At 45.6% G+C, this 25194-nt stretch overlaps 2 protein-coding genes across 3 annotated transcripts in view; one reads left to right on the forward strand and one right to left on the reverse strand.

The window, feature by feature from the left end:
* Window positions 1-25194, forward strand: part of LOC119373822 (5-hydroxytryptamine receptor 1) — a 189222-nt gene that overhangs the window by 121901 nt on the left and 42127 nt on the right. The window lies entirely within an intron of this gene.
* Window positions 2565-5123, reverse strand: LOC119373586 (cuticle protein 16.8). The gene is made up of 3 exons (XM_037643643.2): window positions 5013-5123; window positions 4062-4199; window positions 2565-2938 (listed from the first exon to the last, which is right to left on the reverse strand). The coding sequence occupies exons 1-3, from the start codon at window positions 5022-5024 to the stop codon at window positions 2582-2584; spliced, it is 507 nt and encodes a 168-aa protein (XP_037499571.1). The 5' UTR covers window positions 5025-5123; the 3' UTR covers window positions 2565-2581.

Consider the following 25194-nt stretch of genomic DNA (forward strand, 5'->3'; position numbering starts at 1 on the left):
TTTTTTTTATTGGGCGGGGAGGGGGGGGGGAGGGGTTCGCTTTTTTTTTGCTGATTCAATTATTTGCGTGCCGGCCGCCAAATCCGCGTCCTCTTTGTTTAGTCGTGTTTTCACATTTTTTGACCGCCGCTTCGTGAAATCTGCTTTTCACCAGTTCATCGCACCGTCGTTTCCTCGGCGTTTCGCTGTCCCGTATTCTGCGCTGTTCTGTCGTAATGAATGCGGATGTCGTCATTATGGAGCTTTTCTTTTTTTTTTTTTCATTGTGTCTACGGGAAATCAACCGAATGTTCGCACACTCCTCCTCATATCCATAATTTCGTGTTTCGCGATATAAATGGCTTTCGTTTACGTCATAGAAGCAGCCACTGCGAGGTGGCCTTGTCGCCGTCGTGTCCTTGTCACTCGTGGCCTTTGACGGCGCCGCTTTGGCGAACAGGTGGCGCAGGCAGGGGGGGGGGGGGGGCGGTCACGACTCGGGATGGCGAGGCACGCCTCTACATATACCGCGGGCGGATGTGGCGCGAACCGAGCGCCAATCCCTGCTTAATCCCTTATTTTCGAAACGAACGAACGCAGCTTTCCTGTTTCCTATATGTTCCTGTGTACTTCTTTTTTTCTTCAGTGCGTCTAGCAGCGCTTACAGCAAGACACATTAATCATTAAACAATGACACGATTGGAAGAAAAAACTGACCCACATTTTGTGCGGCTCTGCAGTTAGAAAATCTGCACGATATAAGTACAACGTTTTAAAAGTGGGACAAAAAGAGTGTCGCGGCAAGCAGGAATGCATCGACGTCCTGGTGAGCCATTGATTAATTTGGCGAATTAGTTCTGCGGAAGCACGCAAGGTGGCTTATGGTTTCTGAAAGGGGAAATAAAATTTTAGGAGCCCTTTCTATATCGCGAAAATGGGGGCAAGCGAAGGTTGGCGCGTGCGTGACTGACCTACTATTATTTCTTTCTTTCTTTCTTTCTTTCTTTCTTTCTTTCTTTCTTTCTTTCTTTCTTTCTTTCTTTCTTTCTTTCTTTCTTTCTTTCTTTCTTTCTCCTTGCGCAATGCTCCGTCCGAACTGTTTCTTTCCTCTATGCCGGGAATTGGACCGTCATCATAGTGTTTAGCGGCGCAACGCATGACCATCGTTGTTGCCACAGTCAACAACGATGGTCATGCGTTAATATCCAGGCAACAATGAAGGTTTACTAAACCCAATAATGCTTGTTTTACTTTTTTCCGTGCTCTCGTAAGCAGCTTTAATGGGTCTGGGATATCTACATGTTGACGCTTCGCGCGCACCACGGTGGAAATGAAGGCGCGCGCGGCATTGTGAACATTTAAGAATCTGGCGTTGCAAGATGTATTCTTTTTTTTAAGTGTAATACGATACGCTTTGCATTATATATACGAGATAAATCAGTTTATTTTGACCGGTTCTGTTTTAAACGCTAGAGTCACGCTTTTTGTAGCGTATCCGGAAGGAAACACTAAAAAGAGATCGTGTCTACGGCGCAACGCCTTTCCATTAAGAAGTCGTTTAACTTCGTGAAAGACCGTTTACGTAAAAGAGTACTTGCGTGCTCACGCCACAGACGTATTGGCCAACTTTCGTGGTTTTTGCAGTACGCGACAACAATTACGATTTATGTATACCTCACGCCATGAGAGCGTGTTGAGCGCGAAAGAATGCCCACGCGAAAGAACCTTGGGCAAGTAGGTAATGGCCCATTTCTATGGCGTTCACAATGCGCACGGACTTAAGTAAATAAAGGACAAGAGGGAAGAGAAAAAGCTACACCTCTAAATCTCTCCAACATAGGTTTCAGAAAAGTGCGCGGTAAATACTTCAAAAATGTTCCATCTACTAGCCGAAGCTTCGTGAAACGAACGTTTTTGCGCGTCAGCTTGATTCTTCGGGTCAATTTTCTAATCCTCACTAAAATATCACTTCAGGTAATTTTTTTTGCGCTAGCATTATTCCATCGGCATCGCCGGCGGCGTCGGCGACGCCGTGAGGTTCCGCACAGAGTCCAAATGCGGTAACAGCCTCCCTCGCCTCGTCTCTTCCACGTGCGAGTGAAAGCGCGCGAGTGCAGCCGACGATCACGGATCAAGCGCAGGTGAAACGCACCGGCCATTCTGCGTAGCGCCAAAGGCCCGAGGGGGGCCCCTGAGGGTGGGGCTGCGCGGCAAGAACTGCGCACTTTGATCGGCCAAGTGCTGTCGCGCGCGCACTGTTTTGCCAGAGATTATCAGACGGCTTATGCCTTTGTAAAGTGTTGTGTCTGCGTTTAAGCCACTGACAGCACCAAGATCGCTTCGCTCGCTACAGCGGGCGTGTTTCCTTACGCCGGAGTTGTGTTCACTTGTACCAGGTCGGTTGCTAAAGGAGCCAGAGGCTCGCCTTACTTTGGATGACGTTCGAGTTGGTCTCTATGACAATTATTCTTTCGCCCCTGCGGCGAAACTGTGACATTTAAAAAAAAAAAAGCAGCCAACATATCAGTATATGTATTCTGTTTTGTACAGCACTCGTTTACTTTCAGATCATATGCAACGTCAGACATTCTTTCTTGGTATGCTAATTCGTAAAGATAACACGCGTTGGCCGTCCTTGAGAAAACGGTGCCTGGACCGGTACAGCGTAGGCCGGGGCCGGACCTGACGCCGCCTTGGCCACGCCGAGGTGCTGGGCCTGCTTGGAGCTGAAGACCGCGTCGGCAGTGTGGCCAGTGACGGTTCCTGGCTCGTTCATGTCGACGGTGGCCCGGAAGCCATCGGCGTCGGCCACGTAGGTCACCTTCCGGAAGGTGCCGTTGGCGTCGCGGTAGCCGTACGACCCGGTCTTGACGTTGTTCGCGTCGCTCTCCTCTTTGTGGAAGGACTGCGTGCCGTACTCGTCCACGTTGTCATAGCCGAAGCTGTACGGCTGCGGCGGCTGCGGTGGAATATGAAATGCGGTAGTGAACACACCAAGGGGAGCCATCGGGCCAGTACTCTCGGGCGGTCGCTCTCGGTGATACTTTCACTCTCTCGAGATTTCGCGAGATTAGCTCCCGGCATGTCGGCAAGATCTACGAACGACGTTTCTAGCAAGCTTTCTTTGAACATTCGGCACAGTGCCAGACCGCTGTGGCCTATAGACACCGTATGAGTCAGGCGCGAGTCTCTTGAAAACTTGCGAAACTGAAAATATCACCGAGAGTGTTCTCCATACAATACAACCCTTCTATTAGATCTCTGAATGAAAGCTAGGCTCGTGGTGCGCTCAACGGAATAAAAATGCGCGACTCTAGGTGGTTCTTTTTTTCTCTTCCACGGGCAACACCCTGGCCTTTAAGGAGGCCAAAGTTTTTGTGCTTTACAGCAAGTTCATACCGCGTTTTCGTCGCAGTTCAAAACTATTTCTCATTTTGACCATACGTTGTGTGCACTAGATAACATGGCATAATAGTTTGACAGCAATATGCATTACAATTCCTTTCAAGCAGTTTTCGTCTAGCCTGTTGTAGCTATCGTGCTGGTATTGTTCCACAAAAATTCGCAAGATGGAAGGCCTAACTGTAAACAAACACTTAGCTGTTACCTCTCAAGCGCGACGACTTTAGCCTCTTAAGGCCTCAAGCACTCTATAGGGCACGAAATATATTACCTTTAGCTGCAGCATCATAACAATCGCGCTGAATTTTTGTCCAAACTATAACAGACACCCGAGTTCAAAGCTTGCTAAACCTCGCTATTTACGCAGCGCCTGCTTTAGAGGAATGAGCTCGTAGTATGCAGAGGAGCGTCGTTTTGAACAAACTACAAATTGCAATTATAATTATCTATTCTTTAATCAACTGTTTTAGGCTAGAGAGTGGCACTAACCAGGATACACGCTATTTCAAACCGTATAGTATTCTTATATTACTGTTTCAACAAATAAACCTACTGTAGATTGCGCAATATCGGCACAAAGGACCTGCTATCGCTACTACAGTGATGTAACTGCTTTACTCCCGTTCAAAAAAAGCTGGAGATGTGCTGTTGGTAAAGGATGGCAGCTGGTTCACACGTACGTAGACGGGCTCGGACACGGGTACGCCTGGACCTCCGCCGGCTGCTACAACAGCACTAGGGCGCCGGTTTACGAACTGGATTTGAGAGCCCACCTGTCCTACGGCGAGGGCGACAGCGAAGACGAAAGCGACGAGAACCTGAAGGGTCACAAAACATGTTGTAGATGATTAGCAACGAGTTGTAGATTGTTCGATCCTTGTTCAGTAACTGCCTCGTAAATAGATATAAATTGAAAAAACCAGGCTTGCCAGTGAACACAAAGAAAAGGACACGGTTGCGCCATTGCCTTAAGCCACTAAACTACACGCTATTATTTTTCTTAACAGATTTACGTTTTCTATGAACAGTTCATTTCTGGGCGCGTTGGCTGTCCTTCATAAAACCTCCATATTTTTTATCGTATCTCCCTTTGTAATTACGCGCCGTGCTGAAGGATCATAATTATTGATCAGTGCTATTCCATGGTCTCGGTTTTAATTCTGATGACCAATGAGCTGTCATGCAGGTACATCCCTAATATTCTGACATGACGACCTCTTGTTTATAAAATCTTTCAATCAGCAAATAACGCTTTTTTTGCAGTTTGAACTCAGCCTTTGACAATGCATTGGCTGGACATGGTATTGCTTATTAAGGGTCATTAAGGGTCCTTATAGCCTATTAAGGGTCACTGGGACGTGCTGCCGCAGTTGTGTGGCATGAGCGGTCTTATTAACTGTTTCAGTCGACGGAAGTTTGTAAGGCGCCAAAGTAATTTCATTAAGTATACCCATTCTCAATCTTAATGCCTTTGGAGCTCTTAAAATGCTGGTGTGTATCCAAAAGAATGCGTCGAGAGGTTCAACAAGACTGGTACGGTCCTACAGGAAAAGTTTCTAGTAAGCCACGGACATGAGTTGTAGATATGGTGCACAGGAGGACGTCCGCGTAATGAATAGAGGCCCACCTACCTTGGCAATCATATTTCTTTCTTTGGTTTTCCTTGAAGTGGACGGCACTAGTTTCACGTGTTTCTGAGGGCTGTGTGAGTGAGGCTTCGTCGGATAGAAGCGGACTAGATGAGTTGTGACTGCTCGGCGTACCTGCCGAATGCTTTTATACCCAAACTCTCTTCCACAACGCCTCTTCGTCTTCACCCTCTTTCTCTTACGTCGTCCCAGAACTAGGAAGATGGCACAAAACCTTTTTTTTTTCTCATATCCAAGCAGCGACGTCTTTGCGGTGAGAGGCGTCATTGTCACGCATTTCTTCTTGGTACTTTCACAGTGCACGTCTCTTCCCAAAGCTCACGGTGTTTCGGATTTTATTTTGTTTTGTTTTGTTTTTGTCCCGTCTGGGTCTCGGCTCGGAAGTGAGTTGCGTTAGATTAATTTTGCTTCGTTTTCGTCCTTCCGGGGTCCAGCGCAGGAGAATACGAATACGCTCGGCGGCGTGCTGTTTACTTCGAGGTCAAACTTCCGCGTGAAAACGAAATGTCAAGAAAACGAGGCAAGAGAAACCAGTTTAACCTACGTTCTCTCTCTCTCTCTCTCTCTTTTTTTTTTGTTCATCTCTCTACGAGCAGGGGTTCAAGTCGGGGACGGGGAAATGTTTCTAAGTCAGAACAAATACAGCGTCAGCAATGCCGAATTCCGACAAACACAACAAAAATATTGCAGAAGACAACTCTAGAACATAGAATCTAGAAATAGGACCAATGCGATGTTAACTCCGAAATAAAATTTAAACCGCGAGAGGTGATTTAAATTGTTGTATATATATTATTTTCGAGTTTACACTGAACATATATACATTTTTCCAATGCCCACAAGATGTGGATATTCGAGAAATGTATACATGCTCAGTTTTACAGAAATGGGGTGACGAGCTCTTGTCGTGCCTATTAAAATGTGATCTGCGTCAGCTCACAATGCACAGCTCAACCGCTTCGATGCACAACTGCCTAAGGTGAAATATGGGCCACTTTGATTTTTGTGCCTCAACATACATCAGAAAACATGCACTTCCAACAATTTATAGCACATTGCTTATTGTTAGTCCATTGTTCTGTGAAGGAAGAAAAGACCAACATATGATTACTTCAGATGGGGCACATATAGTATGCAATCGGTACGCACAGTGTCAGAGAAAACAAAAGCTAAGTACACTGAATGATTCATGTCGCTTATTCCATTTCTCACTTTGTGCTAACATCTTCTCAGCGCGAACGACCCATAGTGAATGCACATTTTTTTTTTGTCGATTGCGTAAGTAAGTGACCAAATCTACGCTATGTTACGCCATTTAAAGGTATCTCGTACACATGACTCTTCTGACTTATCTCAACAGGGATCCAGCAGCCAACCTAGCATTTCCTATCTGCAGCTTTCCTAGACACATTGTGGCGAACTGTTCAACCGATAAATACAGCGCACGTGAGGACGTAACTGAGCTAAATACTACTGTCCTCACTGTGTGAATTCGTTTACCTAAAAAAAATCATTAGGTATCCCTCGCGATGCCCTCTAATGAAGTTCCCAGTGCTCGCTGATTGTACAACGACGTTTCTCGTGACGACGTAGGTACTTTGCTACATGGAGATGGAGGCGGTCGTGTTCCAAGAAATTGCACATAGCAGTGTATATGCACTTAGGTTTAACATTAGTGAAGTGGATTTTTCTCTATATAATATCGTGCCAGTGATTACGCAAAATTGGTAATACGAAACCCCTCAAGTTGGAATAACGTGTACGAAAAGGGGAAAAAAATCTATCTATTTGTAACAAGAATCTGCAAAGGAAAGCCCTTCCGACCTTTGAGGGGGAAAAAGCTTAGAACCGACAAAGAATGTGTCCAGGTCCGGTGTTTTTATCAATTAGGAAGATTTATACGAAATTCGTATAAAAAGTTCGTAAAGTTTGTGGAGCATCACACGCGTAAGGTTGTGGGCACGACTTCTGCGGGTTTCAGTTCTTTACAAATAACACCTTCTCTGCCTTCCTTAATGCCTTCATCATTTGTTGGCTTCTGATGATTGCGTAGAAATTCACCAGTGAAGTTATATATTTTTGATGAAGTTTAATGTTTGACGGAAGCCCGTCTGGTCGGGATGATACATGGTGAAGGTAAAAACCTCGAGGCACTGCGCCGACCAAAATGAAAGTTAAAACACACAGCAAAGACGTTTCGGCTCCCACACGGGAGCCTTGTTCACAAGTGAAATGAAATCATTTCATTTCATTTCACTTGTGAACAAGGCTCCCGTGTGGGAGCCGAAACGTCTTTGCTGTGTGTTTTAACTTTCATTTTGGTCGGCGCAGTGCCTCGAGGTTTTTACCTTCACCTTATATATTTTTGTATTTTTCACACGATGATGCCTTCGAATTGTTCTATTAAAGTGATATGTTGGAGCTTATTCAATGCTTAGGGCATATTCTGCTCAGGTTCGCTTGTATAGGTCGTTTGTCCATAGCACGTACTGCATAACTTGATAGCATAGTGCGAGACACCCGATTTATTGCAAGCAAACATATCCCCTTGATACACAACGTCCACATATGTGGACCAATCTTGTTTTTCTCACTTCTTTGGACTAGCGGGCAAGAAAGAGTAAGATACGCTGCGCATGAGTCGAACTGAACCTTCTGCCTAGTGAATGTGCCTTGACTTAACCTCAACGTTCCGCATGTGGGTGAAGCCAATCACGTTGGTGAACGCACTACGGTGTTCGACGGGGAGGTCGACGTGCCGCGTCCTAGGAGCAATATCAGCACTAATCTTTTTCTTTGCTGGGAATCGATACAACCAAAAACAAATTGCGCATCCATCTCGCGCCTACAATTTAATTCTTTTTACGTAAAAATGTAACATGGCTGACTACAGAATAATTAAGCATTTAATTACACGATACTTACAATCAATTACTGAAACTCACACAAAACAACAAATTACTTCATTTTTTTTTTTGGAGTGTATACTATCGAGTTGGTTAGAATTATGTTTTGAATTTGACAAATTTGCAGACAGTGCATCATGATTTGCAGGTATCTGAATAAACAATGAACCAGTGACTCATGGGACTTGCCGACCTGGACATTATGATTTGCCCTGCAAGTACCATTCAGCTAATCCCCTTTAATAAATCGAACCGTCGTGTCTGTCACGGGCGCTCTCATAAAAATCTGATTGAATATTTAAAGAATAAATAGTATTCGCAAACGCGTGATCAAGAGATCAAGAATTGCTTTTGGCAAGCATGGGCATTCTTTTCATGCTGAAATGTTTCAGTTCACAGTATGGCAAAGTGCGTAAAAATAAGCGTCAACAACACTTATTTTAACCTATTGTGGGGTTTGACGAGCTAAAAGCAGGATATCCATGAATGTGAGGCACACCAATCATGATTATTCTTCACAATTACGTGTTCTTTGATGTCCGCGTAAGCTTAAGCACAATGGTCTTTTCGCATTTCGCTTGTCAGCAGTGCTGATGCTCTCTTATCAGCCCATTCTTGAATACATCCGTGCTGAATGTCTGTAGCTTATTTATCTTTGTTTATGTACGTGTGCTTTTTTTTAAATATCATTCGTTCAGAATGTACCACTACACGTTCAACGCATAATATGATAATGAGCCGGAAGTTTGGAAGTTAGAAGACAGCTGCGTTCACGCTTAACTTCACGGAAATAAAGATGTCGCCCACATAAAGTTACGCATATCTGCAGCCCCTAAAAGTTGTTTCCCCTGTCAGTGTCGTTTCTGCTGTCGTCTGCGCTGTTATCCGCGCTATCGCAATAGCTCGCATAAGAACTATATCCTGTCGCATTAACTAATTGCGTCTGTACATTAGAAACGAAGCTTTCATTCCACGGGCCTCCAAATTAGGGATGGATTGAATCACATAAAGTAAGCTGTGTAATCCACTCAGTTTTTTTTTCTGCTTTTTTTTTTCTCGACCTCGTACATATAAGCGTGACTTCCTGGGCGAGCATCAAATCTAGTACATATTCTAGCAGCCTTTTAATTAAATACGCTCAGCTCTCCGCCGCGGTTACTTATACAGTCAAGTCTACGGAATGTTTCTCTCAAGCAAGCAAGCAAGCAAGCAAAAAAAAAAAAAACTCACGTAGCACTCCTGTTCATACGACGAGCCGCTTCGAAGGGAGAGCAGACAGACGTGCTGGAAGGTAGAGCAACGCGTAGAGTGTGGCGCCAAGTAATATGTAAGTAAAAGAGCAAAACCACTTTGAGAAGCGGTAAGCTCCATCTTGTTCTTCTTATGGCATTTTATTCATTTTCGACTCGATGCATTGCGGTGTATAAATATTCTAGTTTCCCTTAATTACGACCTTCCCCTCTGCATATATTTACCCTCTTGAGACCTCTTCTGAATAAGTGCGCGCATTAGCGTTCGCTGCTTCTCAATATTAACCGCGAGGTAAATGCGTAACGTTTCCGCCTCGGATTTGCACGGTGTCTGATGCAGGCGGAAGTATTTCAAAGCGCTGTTAATCGTATGCTTGACGCCAGCTTTCGAGAAAGTTCAAGCTCTCTTGATATGCGTTTGCTGTTTCGTCAAGGAGTACCATGGACATGTGAAATGCCGCAAAAGCTTTGCCTGCGTCATTGATGCCGATGCCCATTACACGTTACTCCATATTCTTCTATGTGCTTGTTGTGCGGTTATTCTTTGTCGAAATGACTAAAAATGGGAGAGGTAGAGAGAGGGAGAGAGAAAGAGCATTTATTTAAAAAATAACGTGGAATTTCTTTTTCATCGGTGAGGGTTTTTCACCCTGAGTTTAGAAAGCCGCTGGCGGTCTTTGCTTACTGTTGCATTTTCCTGCGTTTTGCTGACCACTGCATATAGTAAGTCACACTATATTTGTGTTCTCTTTAATTTCTTAATTAAGCAAGATTAGTTTACAAACTTTCGAAGCAGCGCTGCTGGGCGAAAAATTTCCATGAGGGAGATGTACATCAGTTTGCAAAAGATTCAGTTTGACAGTTATTGACTTTCTATCTGTTAAGTATTAGAGTTTTTCTGCTTAACGCAGATGCGGGTGCAAAATACATAGTGCGATGCACGTTTCACGGCAATCACGTTGCGCAAGCGGCACTGTCACGTGGTATTGCTATTGTATTCCGCGGGCACCTGCAGTAGGCAGAAAAGCACAAATAACTTATTAGATAAAAAAAGTTCAAAACTGTCTCATCGGACGCTCTGTAAACCGATCTATATCTATCGCACCGAAATTATTTGCTCAGCTTCGTTGCTTTAGAAGTTGGTAATTAATGCCTAATTGAACAATTAAGCAGAATACGAAAACATTTATGTTTGCGTTTTCTTTACTATTTCTGCGCTTATAGATACACTGTGTTGGCGTCCTTGGGACAAAAGCCTTTTGGGCTAGCTGGTCTAACATAGCTGCTTGCACGAAAAATCGGCGCAGCAGTTGGACAGTCTGTCGTTTTAGGGGCGAAGCTCCTCTTAGTCTAACCTTGTCACGTCTCCGTTGTCCGGCGTAACCACCTTTGCAAACTGCCCACTACTTCGTCTTTGCAAACATCCCACTACGATCCATCACGGATCCATTACTTCACCGACCATAAAGCCGTAATAATGAAGGGGGAACGAAAGCCACGTCTAGCTACCACTTACGATTAATAAAATTTCTTGTATAAATATATACAGTGTTTGTCACGTCTTTGATGACGTACTGGGCTATCGCTTTGATTATTGCTGGGCGAAACCACTGAAAATTTCACGGTGCTACCATGATTGCTTCAGGAGCTTCGCCCAAGCTCTTCATCATTCACCCGTGGATATGCTGTGAATTTTTTTTAACTGTAGTCTCCGCGTCTTAACTTTTGTGCGCAAGTAGCGTGGAACGTATTTGTGAAACGTACATTTCACTCCGTGTTTGTATTAGTATGTTTGCTTTCTAGTTTATGTGTGAGTTATCTGTGCAACTCAACATCCTGTTACGGTTTTGTGTGGCTACGATTTTTTGTTTACATTTTCCACATCTCATATAGCTGCTACACCTCGCATCGAAGACTGTTGAAGGCAGAAAAAAAAATGCTCTTCACACTAGCAATAAGTGTCATTTTGGTAACAAGAACGAGCGAAAAAAGTTGCTATTCCCTTGAGCTATGTTTAGGATCGGGAGGTAACCAGCTTTTTTCTTTTCATTTTACAAACCAGATCTGGGAGAACAGTACGAACGGAAAGCGTAGTTTTCTTTTCTGGCAGCGCGAACGACCGTCTGAGGGTGCTGCCAGTGACAGCTTCCCAAGTTCCTTTTATACGATGGTTCAATGTCGAGCAACGATAACCAGGAAACTTCTATGACCTCCATCTCATCCTTCGTATTTCAATTTGCCGTTAATAAGGTTACAAGAGAAGTAAAAGAGCAACAACAAACACACGCAGAAGACAAACTGTGCAGGAACCACCCTGAGTCATCAAAAAAACTTAACGTCACGAAAAAAAATTTCGGCCTGCAAACAAGAACGACGCAACACCTCATTTCAAAGAACAACTGAATACAACAGTAATGTTGGCATGATGCTGCCCTCGTTGGCTTTAGAAGAATAGACTTGTTCTCATAGTACACCCCGTTTACTTCCCCGAAGCGAAACCTTTAACGAAAGAGACTCCGAACTCAGCCCAAGATTCACACTGGCAATTATCGGTCGAGTCCATTCTGAGATGACTGTTCGCAGTTGAACACTCTCCAGGTGTGATATTTTTTGCTTCGTGGTAATTATTTCCCGCTGTTCGCGCAAATACATTGTTTTTGCCACCCGGCTGTGCCAAACATTGGATCGATTCCGCGAGGCATCGGCGCGTGTGCGCGTCTGGTTTTCCTTTGGCGCGCAGCTTCCCTTCTTTCGGCAACGATCGCAGTTCCCCACCCAGCCGAGGCGTGCTTCGAGACCTCCAATGCGGAAATGAAGTGCTAAGTTCTGTTTTCTTCGTCGTATGTCTTGTATTTTGCGCACTGTACACTGGTCGTCCAGAATGAACAAAATTTTCTGAAGCAGAGCACTTAGACATCGACATGCCTGCCTCTCTCTCTCTGTGCTTAATACCTGTTTTGTTCTGTTTTCATCTGTTGCTGTTTCGTCTTAACTATGTAAGTCTTTCTCTTCTTCCTGCTGTAGAGCCGGTTAGGTACGATAAATAAATATCTAAAGGGGTAATTTTGAACTAGTTTATCGTTTATTTATTAAATGTATCGGTGCTGCAGTCGACGATGTACACTGAGCGGCGGCTCTTTCCAGCGTTGTTGACGCCAAAGGTGACGCGCGGCTCCGCGAGTCCCCCCTTTGAAGAATACCCGGCACTTTAACCCAAATAAAATCAAGTTTTATTGACGAGACCTTGGGAGGTGACAGTCTAGTCCTAAGAGCTTCAGTCGCTCTTTCGCGCCCGCTGAGCTGCACATCTTCGTCATATTCAGTGTTCGTTGAATAGTCTTCATTACCTCCTACAAAATGAATTAAATATATAGATAGAGAATTAAATTTACCAATCACTCGCACCTACCGTGATGGCTGCCTTACTACGGGCCTCCACTTTTATACACCCAAGGTGGCAGGTTTCCTTCTGTGGCCACGGTGTCATCTTACTGAAGGCAGTGGTGAAAAAAAAATCACAAACACGGTAGTGCATACTGTAATTTAGTAAAACGTTTTAATGGAGAGCGAGATCACGAGAATTAGCCCGGAGTCCTCCATTCTACGGTACTCTTGTACTTTATAGAACCAAAGCAGCATGGTGGACTACCCGCTGTTCATTCGAGTTTACCGCGCTCACCCGCCGCGGTAGCTCAGCTAGAAGCTGTGGCGCTGCGCTTCTAACCACGAGGAGGCAGGTTCGAATCCCTATGACGGCGACCGCGTTTCCATCGGAGGCAAAATGCGGAAGTACCAGTGTACTTAGACTTAGGCGCACGTCAAAGAAGCACAGGTGGTCGTATTCTCCGGAGTCCCCCAATACGGCATGGTTCGTAACCATATCGTAGCTTTGGCAAGTAAAACCCCACACGTTTAAACGGTTTCCCTCACAATCTACTGTGCAGAGCGTGCACGTTATATTGTATAATTCATTTTGCCTATAGTCTTACGTGGAAATGTCACATATGTACATTCTGATTATGCCGCGATACTTCCTTATCTAGGCGAACAAATTAAAGCCATACAAGGAAGGAAGGAAACAGAAAAAGGAGAAGGCAGGGGGGTTAACCGGAAACACTTCCAGTTGGCTACCCTACACTGGGGGATAGGGGAAGGGGAATAGAAAGACGAGAAATAGAGAGGAGGAAAGAGAAAAAGAGAGAGAGAGAGAAGAGATGCAGTGCATTCACTACAGCGTGCGGGATTGCACCACAAGTCAGAGGCGTTCGCATAAGCCCGTCGTTCTCAAAAAAACACAAGAGCGCTTTCACTGAAGAAGTACGAAAGCCTATAGCCTCGGTTATTTACTATAGTTATTTATGAACAACGTCTAAACAAAGCAAGCACCCTGCTAATCCCTATTAAAACTTCCAACATTGCTTTGGTAAATATCGACTAAAGTGATTTTTATCTACCTTCGCATGCCTGCACAGTTCTAATTCTTTTTTCATAAGTTTATCCTTTTTGCTTACTCCTAAATATGGCCCGTGCGTATTCAGCGTCCTGGCTATGGTTAAACATTCTACATTGATGCAGATTTAACGAGCACCACTCATCATTGTCTATAACAGGCCCTCTGCTTCTAATTAAATATCGCGGTCGTGCTTGACTTGAAACACTAATGAGACAAGCAGTTGAGAACTATCGACGAAATGATGTTTTAACGAAAAGTTCGGAACAGTCAGATGACTAATCCGAATAGGTAGCACGAAGCAAGTTATGCGGAAATCGCGTAATTGGTCCCAGCTAGGCATAGAACAAGCCGGCGCGAACGATTTCCGCGGCGCAATGAATTCCGGCCTGTTTCGGCCGAAGAACCGTAATTGATGTTCCGAAGAGCGCAAATGTCACGACGTTATCATGAACCCATGAATGAGTTCCTGCCTACGTCACACCGCTGAACGAGCATGGAGCGAGCAACCTTACCAACCAATCATATCGCTCACTTTGTGTTTGCAGGAAAGCAAAGCGTGAGCCGTTAGGTCACTCGTGCATGGGAGGCTGCATAGGGCGTGATTGGCGCTCGTCGACCCGTAACTTATGGTTTTCAGGTGGGAGTCTGACTGTTCTGAACTTCTGGTTAGGCTCATAATTACTTGTCTAAATGGATCGCAGGCTTCTGGCAGGGGTGGCCCTTACACCGGCTGTCAATTCAACTTGGAACTGGTTTATCACTGGTAGCCACGTGTCCATACTGTTCCGTCCCAGTGATGGAAGCAGATACCCACTACCTGACATGGACATGTCAAGGCGTACAACTGGAACGCTCCCGTCTCCAATTGCAAGCCGGCTTCCGCTACAGTGCGACGACCAGCTATGATGATAATAGATTCTAGAAGTAACTGCTTCAACTCATACAGAACACAAGCCGACAGCAGACATCTAATACACATATACACACAAAATATTATGCCATAAGGGCAAGTTTTGATCGCAATTGAAAAGAAATGGTTGGTTTGAAGGTTTATGGGCGTTAACGTCCCAAAGCAACTCACGCTGTGGAACACGCCTTAATGCAGGGCTCCGGATAATGTGGACTGTCTGAGACTCTTTAACGTGCACTTAGATCGCGAAGTACACGGTGCTCTAGCATTTCGCCTCCATCAAAATGCGACCGCCGCGGCAGGTATTGGACCGGTGTCTTTCGGGTCAACAGCTATAGCCGAGCACCGTAACCACTGAGCCACAGCGGCGGCTTCTTATCTAAAAGATCCCGCGCGTCATTTTCACATTTATGCTCAAAAGGACAGACTGATGGGTTAGTTGGTAGTGTATATTTCTGAACAGTAGCGCAAAGAAGCACACGGACGGTGACAGATCAAGACGGGACACAGCGCTGTGTCTCGTCTTGATCTGTCGCCGTCCGTGTGCTTCTTTGCGCTATTGTTCAGAACATTTATGCTTCTGTGACTTGCAGTAATCGCTAAAAAGTCACAAAAATGCTAAATTACCGAAAATTATCTGTTTCTTTTGTGGGAAGCACTAAGACTGAACAAGGACTTCACGAACAGTGTTCGATCGGTTTTGGAGTACGAACGCAATAAAATATATGTTTTCCAATTAAAATCTGAAAAATAATTGTTACTGTTCTCAAATAATGTTGACCTTTCAGCGAGTTCGTTTTTGATATTCAAACGTCCTACAGCACGGCATCAACAATGATAGCAAACAGGGCACGCTTCTGGTTGACTTCCCGGCCTTTTTTTTTTCTTCCTTTCCCCCTCCTCCCTCAGGAAACTCTGTGTTGCGTCCAGCTTCCAACTCTCCTTTCGGGCAAAGAGCATGAATTACAATACTCCGTGTCCGCTGGTCCGACAGCGATGTCGAAAATGATGGCGGTCCTGTCTGTACTAAGACGGTGTACCGACTACACGGCTGAGGGAGTTTTCTGCATTATTACCTAGAGGGAAACCTGGCGCCACCGCTCATGAAACTTTCCAAAAGACCATTTTTAAGAACGCATGGAATGCAGGAGTGCAAGGCTTGCCTCGAACGTGACTTAACTTAAAACATACCTAATGTTAGCACAGCCTCAAATTAAACACTCACAATCGTGACGTACATTTAAGGCATTTATAATAAGTATTGATTCATACGTCCTGTACCTGTCAGAGAAGTTTCACTCATTAATTATCAGAGTGTTAAAATCATGCGTGTATTTGGCGGAACGATACCCGTGGACGACAAATCTAATCCCTCGCACGCTTGTCCGGTAACCCTAATAACAATGATAATTTAAGCCATATGGTGCGGGCACTTTCATATACAGTGTTCACGAAATCAAACTTGTGAATTTAGGGGCTAAATAATCAACATACTTTCGTTTTCACCATATTCAGCTCGTGTATCATCGGCGTAGCATTGGCTCGTACACAGTGATAAGAGCCCACACCAACTTTGGTGCCCAGGTTCATAGCAACATGACGTGGTTATCTCGAGCAATTGATCTTACTAGTCGTTATGCTTAAACTTTTGATATCGCGTTTTAAAAATGCGTAGCATTTGTTAGTGAACCCAATGTACCTTGAGCGTTTCTATCTATCTATCTATCTATCTATCTATCTATCTATCTATCTATCTATCTATCTATCTATCTATCTATCTATCTATCTATCTATCTATCTATCTATCCGTATATGTCTGGGTGCTCTTGTGATTGCCTCCTTCGCTTGGTGTAGGCCAAACTTGGCATGGGAGGGCAAGAGGGTTCGACGATATGACTGCCCGGTCATGCCATGAATGACGCGAAAATTCTGTCCCGAACGTCGTCAAACCCTTTCCTCCAGACACGTGTGGCACATACCCGTATACAACCCGCCACGGCAACCGGGTGTGCGCCACCGGTCATTGACGGTTTATATCCTCCCAGGAACGGCCAGAACAGACATAATATGAATGCGAGAGCGTAAAGAAAAACTGACATCGGCAGCGTTGACCCGACGAACGGAAAGAATAAAAATCTGGATCCCAGCAGGAATCGAACCCAAGCATTCTGCGTGGTAGTCAGGTATTCTACCACAGAACCACGGCACGTCTTGAAACTGTTTTGGAAAAAGACCCTATGCAGGCGTAATGTCGGCGCAACGTCAGTTGTGGTCGAAGCGATGGCTATCTGATTTTATAAGAAAGCAATGGACATTACATATGTACTCCTCCGATACAGGCGTCATGCCGGGTTAACGTGAATTGTGGTTCCAGTGTTCGCTCCGCTTTCATAGAAGCCTATTAGACATGTGAGACGACGTCAGGTACGACGGAACGATCGTTGTATTTACAGCAAAGGCGCGCGAACCAAAAACCGAACACCGGCGATCCCGCACGATGATCATGATCGCGATGATTTGTATGCGCAAGTGAAGATGATGACCGACACAGTCAGCGCTCACACTATTTTCCCCCTTCACGAAAGCGGTCAGCAAGACGTCCATTTAGTAAGGGTACGAATGCCGGATATAGGGCTTCAGGCGAGACACATGGGTGATCTCGGTACCGCGACGGCGGCGGTCTGAAGCCGAACTAACAGGAGTGACGCGATAATTCACCGCAGACGTTTGTTCAAGCACGGTGTAAGGGCCCAAGTATCTGTTAACGAATTTTTCACAGAGCCCCGGTGTGCGGACAGGTGTCCAGAGGACAGGTGTCCTCTGGACACCTGTCCATTTGCATTCCTATGATTCACCACAGAGGAACACGCTAATGATATTCACATGATCCCACTGTAAAGTGCACTTCGTATCGATAGTACTCACGTCTGCGCTCTAAAGTGAGGGCTGACGTTACGTCAGACCATACCCTTCAAACGGAAGTGTAGTAGACGTAGCTGGTAAAGACACCATCTGCCCACGACTACTACGCTTACACCTCCACCTCTTAACGCTTGGCTCAAGGCCCAAAAATGCAGCAACTACTCGCTGACTGCTTCACATGAAACCGATTCCCACAAGGCGTGGGACCTGCCGAATTGTTTCTGTGAGGATTGTACAGTACTTAAAGGAGCATCGGAAGGGTATGTTATGCACAACGAGCGACACTCTTGTTTCTCTTCCGAGCAATCCCGCTAAAGCACTTACTTCCGGTTTTCCGAATATTACTAGTTCTCGTAAAAAATTAAAGTGGTACGAAATCGATTGAGCTGGTTCAAGTGAAAAGTTATACTGAATATCATGCGATATCGGACCATAAGCTTAATTAGGTTTCAATCAAATGTCGCGACAAATAATGAAAATTAATTGAATGAGTTCACTGAAAGAGCAGAGGGTTTTTCTTGTGAACAGCTGGGGTCGTTGCGGCACCTGGCGGAACAAATTTCAACCACGCGCTTCTTTCTGCGTGGACTCCGAGATCTGCTCCGGCAGCGCGACGAAGCGCGTGGTTAACCCAAGGGCCACGAACGCCGCAGTGCGAGTGCAACTACCAGGCATTGAAGTCAAGGGTTGGGGTCACCTACAATTTTAGGGGCGAAGCTCCTTAAGGCGGCATCCGTTCGTCCCTCGTAGTTGTCGTAGTCGTAGTGCGTAACCAGTCGTAACGCTAGTACCAGATCTTGACCTCCAATGTGGTGCCGGTGGGAGATTTTTCCTGTGCGTTGTTGAACAATAAAAAATTCGCAGCGTGCGCGTTAACTAAAAGCCGAATTCTTCTGTCTTTCATTCCCCATTAGCAGCCATTGGCATGTTCCAGTAGGAGACGTTAGTAGAAGTAGAAGTGTAAGTGTTAGCTAAAAGCCGACTTCTTCTGTCTCTCATTCCCATTAGCAGCCATTGTTTACCTCCAAGGTAGTGCCTGGTGAGATTTCTCCTGTGCGTGATTAAACAATAAAAATTTTGTTCAGAACGCCGTTGATTGATGAAATAAACCAACGAAAGACGCCAGATGTTTTGTAAAAGCAAAACGAAAGAACGCCAGATGTTTCTAAAGCAAAACGAAAAGACGCCAGCTGCTTGACGAAAGATGCCAGACGTTTCCTAAAGCAATGGTTTTCTAAACAATGAAAATTCACAGCGTACATGTAAAATTAAAGTGAGCTGCAAGTCGTCATAACTCATCGAACCTTTAGTATAAACGCGCCCGACCTCGCGTCGGTGATGATGTACTGGGCAGAATTCACGGAAGATTCACGGTTTACCGATGAACCTCACGGAAGATTCATGGTTTACCGATGAACCTCCGCAGCTTCCCCCACTCATCATCATTCACTCCGTGGATATGCTGTGATTTTTTTAGTGTCGTTGTAGCTATTTTACTGCAGCGGGCGAAGTGGCCGGAAGACTGCAAGGAAAACGCAGGAAGCGAGTGATTTCAAGCTTTAACCATGGCGCTGACATATGAGTGAATGCGGCATGGACAACGTTTGCGGTAATAATTAGCAGCACTGCGCAGAAACGCTGCGATGCCGAAAATAGTGCTTTGGGGAACCACTGTGTTGACGCTCACGGTTAAGCTAATTAGTCGGCGGCCGTAATGAAGCCCTTAGCGCTGTATACATGAATTACCCGCGGGGAAAAAAAGAAAAGCAGTAAACAACAGGTCCCGTAGGCCATAAAGACAAATAAATAATTAAATAAATAAACTATGTAAAAATAATAGATTAGTGGCCCATAGTTTGCTCAAAGATAGAGCTCCCGTGAAGGAGAAATTGGTTATTAGTACAGAAGACCGGCTCCCTCAATACACGTAGAGCAATCTTCCATGACTCAAGATGTCTCACTCATTTAACAGTTCATCGAAGGAAGCAGTGTGAATTGAGGATCCTGTTTTTTGTTGGATGCAAACTTACAGTCCAACATATACTAAAGCCGAGCAAAACATATGGGGAGTTACTTGCAGCTTTTAATTAAAATGCAGTAATAACGAAATAAAAGAAAAAATACAGTGGATTAAAAAGATCGCTTGCTGCCTGTAGGGACAGAACATACAATTTGAGTTGGTAGTGGTGCACTATCAGCGGTACTACAGTGAAACCTCGGTGATACGAATCTCACGGGACCACCAAAAATATTCGTGTCATCCGAAATTCGTATCACCAGAAAGTATGGAAAATTAGCATGCGACAAAAGAAAGCTGTCGTACACTTTCATTTATTGCTTTTTAGGGCCGCAGCAACGTCAGGAAGAACCCTGAATGGTTGTCAGTTAAGTTTTTGGATGTCGGAAATCATACCAGCACTCGTAAATATAAGGCCCGTACGAGCGTATTTAATTAATGGTCCGCGACAGCAATGGCCCCTTCCAAATTTTAGTATGCTTTTTTGCATGACACTGGAGTACCGCAGCGAAAGTAACGAAAGAAGCGCTTTGACGCGGTGGATCAAACCCACAAAATTACAGAAGCACGGTCCTGTGTTATAATTTTGTTATCGCTGAGGTGTTGGGGATGTTTTTTGGGAGATTTACGGCCGTGCCCGCACAAGTGCGACCTCAGCGGCCGCGCATGTTGACGTTGTGAGGCCTGACTCCTTCGCCAAGGCGGTCCTCGCCTTCTTTCGGTCCTCGTCCACCTCTCATAGGCTGTCTGATGCACGAAGCAGGAACGTGTAAACACAGTACAACGACAGCAGCCCGCGTCGACGCGTTAGGGAAAAAAAGGCATGGCGCTAATGTCATCTGTAATCTAAACGCGAAGGCACACGGAGACACATAAGAGCCTCAAAGATTCGCGCACACAATCTCGGAGGCCGTGACGCGTCTTTGAAGGTTTATTCTGACCGTAAGAAAAGCGTTTTTCTTACACCGTGATTCTGACGATTTGGCGGTGTGGCGCGCGCGCCCACGCTTGCGCTTCCGGGCTCGCATGTGCTTGGCACGTCTTCCGCGACAGCGCGGACAGCACCTCTTCGTACCTGGGCGGTAGCGTACGTTCGTATCAAACGTCGCTGGGTGAAACTCGGTTCGCAACAATCGTACTCCATTGCACTGCAGGCCAATGGGCCTTAATTGGCCGGGACCATCGAAAAATTCGTATCACCCCGAAATTCGTATGAGCTATGATCGTATCACCGAGGTTTCACGGCATACGCTAGCTGCCGTTCCCTTATCTCCACATTTTGGGACACTTCTGGAGTATTAGCTAGCACCACTGTTGCCATGGCGCCGAAGGTAAAAATATTTTCGCTGGATGGTGTCACGTAGCACGTCATCTTTACGAGCTGGTTTAGCTGACCAATAAGCACTACTGCGCTACGCACAGGTGGACTATGATTTCCCTCTCTCTCTTGATTGCTGCACTTTGCCCAAAAGCTACAAAAAACGCCCCCTATTTTTTCCTTGGCTCCATTATCTCCTGGTTGCATTGAGATACATTGATACAGTGAGATACAGCGATACATTGTAGTAAAAAACGATAACAAAACGGTTCACCAGGTCAGATAAATTTAGGAAGATATATCAGTTCAGATATTTAACATGGGATAAGTCGAAGCAAGATGGTAAATATGGCGACTTGGTTGAAGTTCATCAAAATGGGATAAATTGCATTCTTCACGTTTGCCATTTTACGTCACCGACGAAACGATCAACGCTAACGAACAGCGCCACTGTACTGGCAATGTTCGCACGAGGGCGCCACCTTAAAACAGCACTGATAATTGCTCGTATCGCAGCCTTAGAGATCACCGACGCACGATACACGCGTTAATCGCTCTATTTGACACGGGCGATGCGTATTGTAGAGAGCTCGTTCGGCTGATTCAGTGCGGATTCTTCATCTCATACCTTGGCACAAATCAAACTCTGATGGGTTTCTAAAACAAAGCGGATTGATTTATTGTTCGTCCATGGCGCCTCCAGAACTATTGTTGAAGTAAAGGTAGTCTTTATTGACACAGAAGACTTCACGCACATTAGTGCGGCAGGGTAATTTTTAAATTTGCATTATATCTGTATCTCTATCCGTTTCATGAATCGAAATTATGTATATTTCAATAATCGATACGTTCATCTCCATTTGAAAAAGCTCGACGGAGGCGTGCCACAGTCTCATATATTTTGGAGATCTTTCGTCTTCAATTTTACCCGCATCCTATGATGTAGCGAGGCTGACTGAGACGACTCCGCAAGTTGAGTCCGTCATCCGACGAACAAGACAGTATGGACCTTTTTTAAAAAGAGAGCAGTTGTCGGCAAAGTACAAGTCGATGAAAGGGCGATCAAAGCAGCACCAGGGGGTCCGTTGAGAAGTTGACGCCGCATTGTCTTTTTCAGTGCACCGTTAACCCCACAGTGCGAAATTAACAGCAATTACCGTAAGCGTTTCTGTGTTTTACCTCTATTTTAAGAGTTAAGTGAAGTTCGCCATGGGATAAAGATAAATTGATAAAGAGTGACTTATATTGCAGGCACACGTCGCTGCCATGTATGGCAGGCTTTACTAGATATCGCCCACTTGAAACGATAGATCGATTTACAGCAGTGCTTCCGCGCGGGAGCATTTGCCGGCGCGCCATGCAAAATTTCTCATCCGCGCATTAGCTTTCATTTGTCTTCGTTTCTCGTGTTTCAGTTTCAAGAGTTAAGTTGGCGCAACTGTAAAACGAGCGCTTGGTGCTCGCGGTAACCTGATGCTGCATAGTTTCCTTTCGCTTGGTCCTTTCTTTCTTGCGCTTCGCGTAGTCTAGCCTCATTAAGGCCCTCCTTTCACAAATCGAAAAAGAAGGTACATGAATTCCAGAGTTGCCCTCACTCTCTTCACACCGTGCATCTTTCTAGCGCAGTCCCTGCCCCAACACATACCCCCTCCCCCCCTTTACCCGCATCTTCTTTGTTTTGCCCACGTCACTCTCAAAGTCCCATCAAAGGCACTGGCAATGGTCCACAAGCCGTAATAACGGCCATCAAGGTGTAGCCTGGAAAACTTGAGCACCGAAAGAGTAATTACGTCGTTAAGCCTTTCCTTTTCTGTCGTCCAATAGCTCCAAGTCCCTACGCGGTTCTCCCGTTTAAGCGGGCTGCAGGGTGGAAGAGGCCCGGCTAATTTCGAAAATGGCGAAACTCCCTATATATGCATGCGGGAAACTTCGAAGTTTCGGGACGCGGACTCGCTAAAGTAAAAGCGGAGCACATGCAGGCGAGCCTCTGGAAGCTGCACTTGCTTGGTTTTGTCACCCGTCCGCGGTAATATTTCCAGCTCATTTGCAGCCACGTATTTCGCGTCTCGACGCAAGCTCGGGTTACATAAGCGCGGGCGCTTTCGGGACATGCTTTTACTTACGTATTTATTTCGTTCCGGCGCCTTTAGTCAGATTGAAAGAACGCAGCCCTCCTGCTAAAGCCTCAGGCCTGAAATCTTTTGTCTCATGCATGATGCCGCGGGTTCTCGAAGTACACCGAGTCGTCGGTTGAATGGCCCATTGAGCCAAATGCAGCGTAATGGCCTTGAGAGAATACACCATCCGAGTGAACGGAAAGTTGTAATTAACGTCTCGACACTCAAATAAAAGGCCAGCGAGGGATTGTACTTGAAAGAGGTATGCAAAATTCATGCGACTTCCCTTTCCTTTCAGGTTTTGAACAAAAGCTTCCAAAATAACGGCCTTCTGTACGCTCCATGTTGTACACAACAGGCAAAGTGTAGCGCATAGCAACGGTACAGTGCTTATTATCACTCTGCTGAAATTTAAGAGGTAAAAATTGCGCTTCTAGGCTTTCGAATGTGAAAAACTGTATGTAAGTGCAAAGTTCACTGTATGCGTTATTGCCTGTATATATATATATATATATATATATATATATATATATATATATATATATATATATATATATATATATATATATATATATATAAAATACTACATCCGCAAAAAAACGAAAAAACAAAAAAGAAATTCCAGGCCTGCACATGCTCTTCGGTTGGATGAAGCCTTCCTACCCGTAAATGATTTGAAACAACTTTCAGAAGGCGGGAACTGCGCGCACTGGGGACGACAACCTCTAGTGGCTGCGCATTGGAAGCATACAGGCGCACAACGCGTAATATGGCGTAGCATTTTCTTTAAATGCGTTGTTTGTGCGTGAATCATTTCGTTAGGAGGCCTCAGCGGCGCTTTCAACCAGCTCACACTGCAGGAGCTCACAGCTTTGGCTACGGAGTGAATAGTTGTACAGATAAATCTCTTCATTAAATAGGAGGTGCGAAAGGAGCACGAGGTGGGCCTTGCTTGAAAAAAAAAACAAACATGGCTTATCCCTCCGTCATATGAATTGGTATTAACACGAAAGTGAAACGTGTCTTCACAAAAGTAGTTGATTGCTTTAGTGCAGTGGCATATCAGAGCTTGTGCAATGTCTATTCGTGTTTGGCAGCTATAGCACCCTTTGATGTAGATGCACCCATGTTGACGCTTAGTGGCATGTCTCCATCGCCACGACTAACGCTCATGATCATGATTAAACCGTTGTGGCAGCTGAACTTGTGAACATATATTTGGACACAGCGAATCGTGAATCCCGCGTAAAGATGACATCAACAAGCTCATAATCAACACTGCTACCCGATATGAATTTCTTAAAAACGTCGTCAATTAAGGGGAGAAACGGCACGGTGTGCGTTTTCTAGTAATGGGTAACCAACGCCTTTGCTCATGCATGCACTCCCACATTGCGCTTCAGTAACACGGGAGGCAGAGGTTCGTAGCTTGAGCCGCAAACGCGTGCGTCCCGCTGGCCTCTGTCTCGCTCTACGAAGGCACGACATTCGCCCGTCGAAATCGTGTCCTTTCTGCAATGCGTATTGCAGCAATTTTGTTAGTCGGTGCTCTCGCAATCGAAGTAGTCGGCGGCGGAGAAATCCCGTTGGTGCACGCGGAAGCTGCTCCACTCCGATGAGCCGGCGCACGCTAACACGAATCGAAAGGCAAAGGACGTAACTGCGTCTAGGGTGCCTCGGCGACGAGAGCGCGGCCAGTGTCCGCCGCTGGCATCGAGACGCTTTAGCCATGACCTACGATATCGCGCGCAATCTCGGAGTAAGCGCTAGTAAGTGTCGATCGTGACGCATTACTTCTTTTCACCTCTCACAGACGGCGGCCCCGCCCCGCTCCGCTCCACCCCGCCTACCTACACCGCCATCAGAGAGCACCTTGCGAGAGAGAATGTGTGGAAGATGTAAGGCGCGTTCGTGAAGTGTCCAGCATCTGCCAAAATGGCTTAGTCGGTTTACCGTCTGGCGCTAACCATCGCGGCCGCAAGGTCGTGGGTTCGATTGCCAGCGGCGGATCTTTCTGTTGGCTTTTTTCTTTCTCACCCGTTGGGGTCCATTTTATCAACGTCATATTGCCGCAGAGACTCCCGACAATCAGTCTTCTCTACCAAGAAGCCAGCGGGCCGCTGGCTTAGCGTCCGCAATGTCTCACCCCTACTCGCGCTTCTTCTGGCAGCGCAACACATGCCTCTCGCGCACGGTCACGAGACAGTGACTTGACCTGCGAGCCTTGAGAAGAAGTGCGCTCTTCGAACGGACACTTCTTCGTCGAACGGC

Source organism: Rhipicephalus sanguineus, chromosome 11 (assembly GCF_013339695.2).
Source record: "Rhipicephalus sanguineus isolate Rsan-2018 chromosome 11, BIME_Rsan_1.4, whole genome shotgun sequence".
Taxonomy (NCBI): Eukaryota; Metazoa; Arthropoda; class Arachnida; order Ixodida; family Ixodidae; genus Rhipicephalus; species Rhipicephalus sanguineus.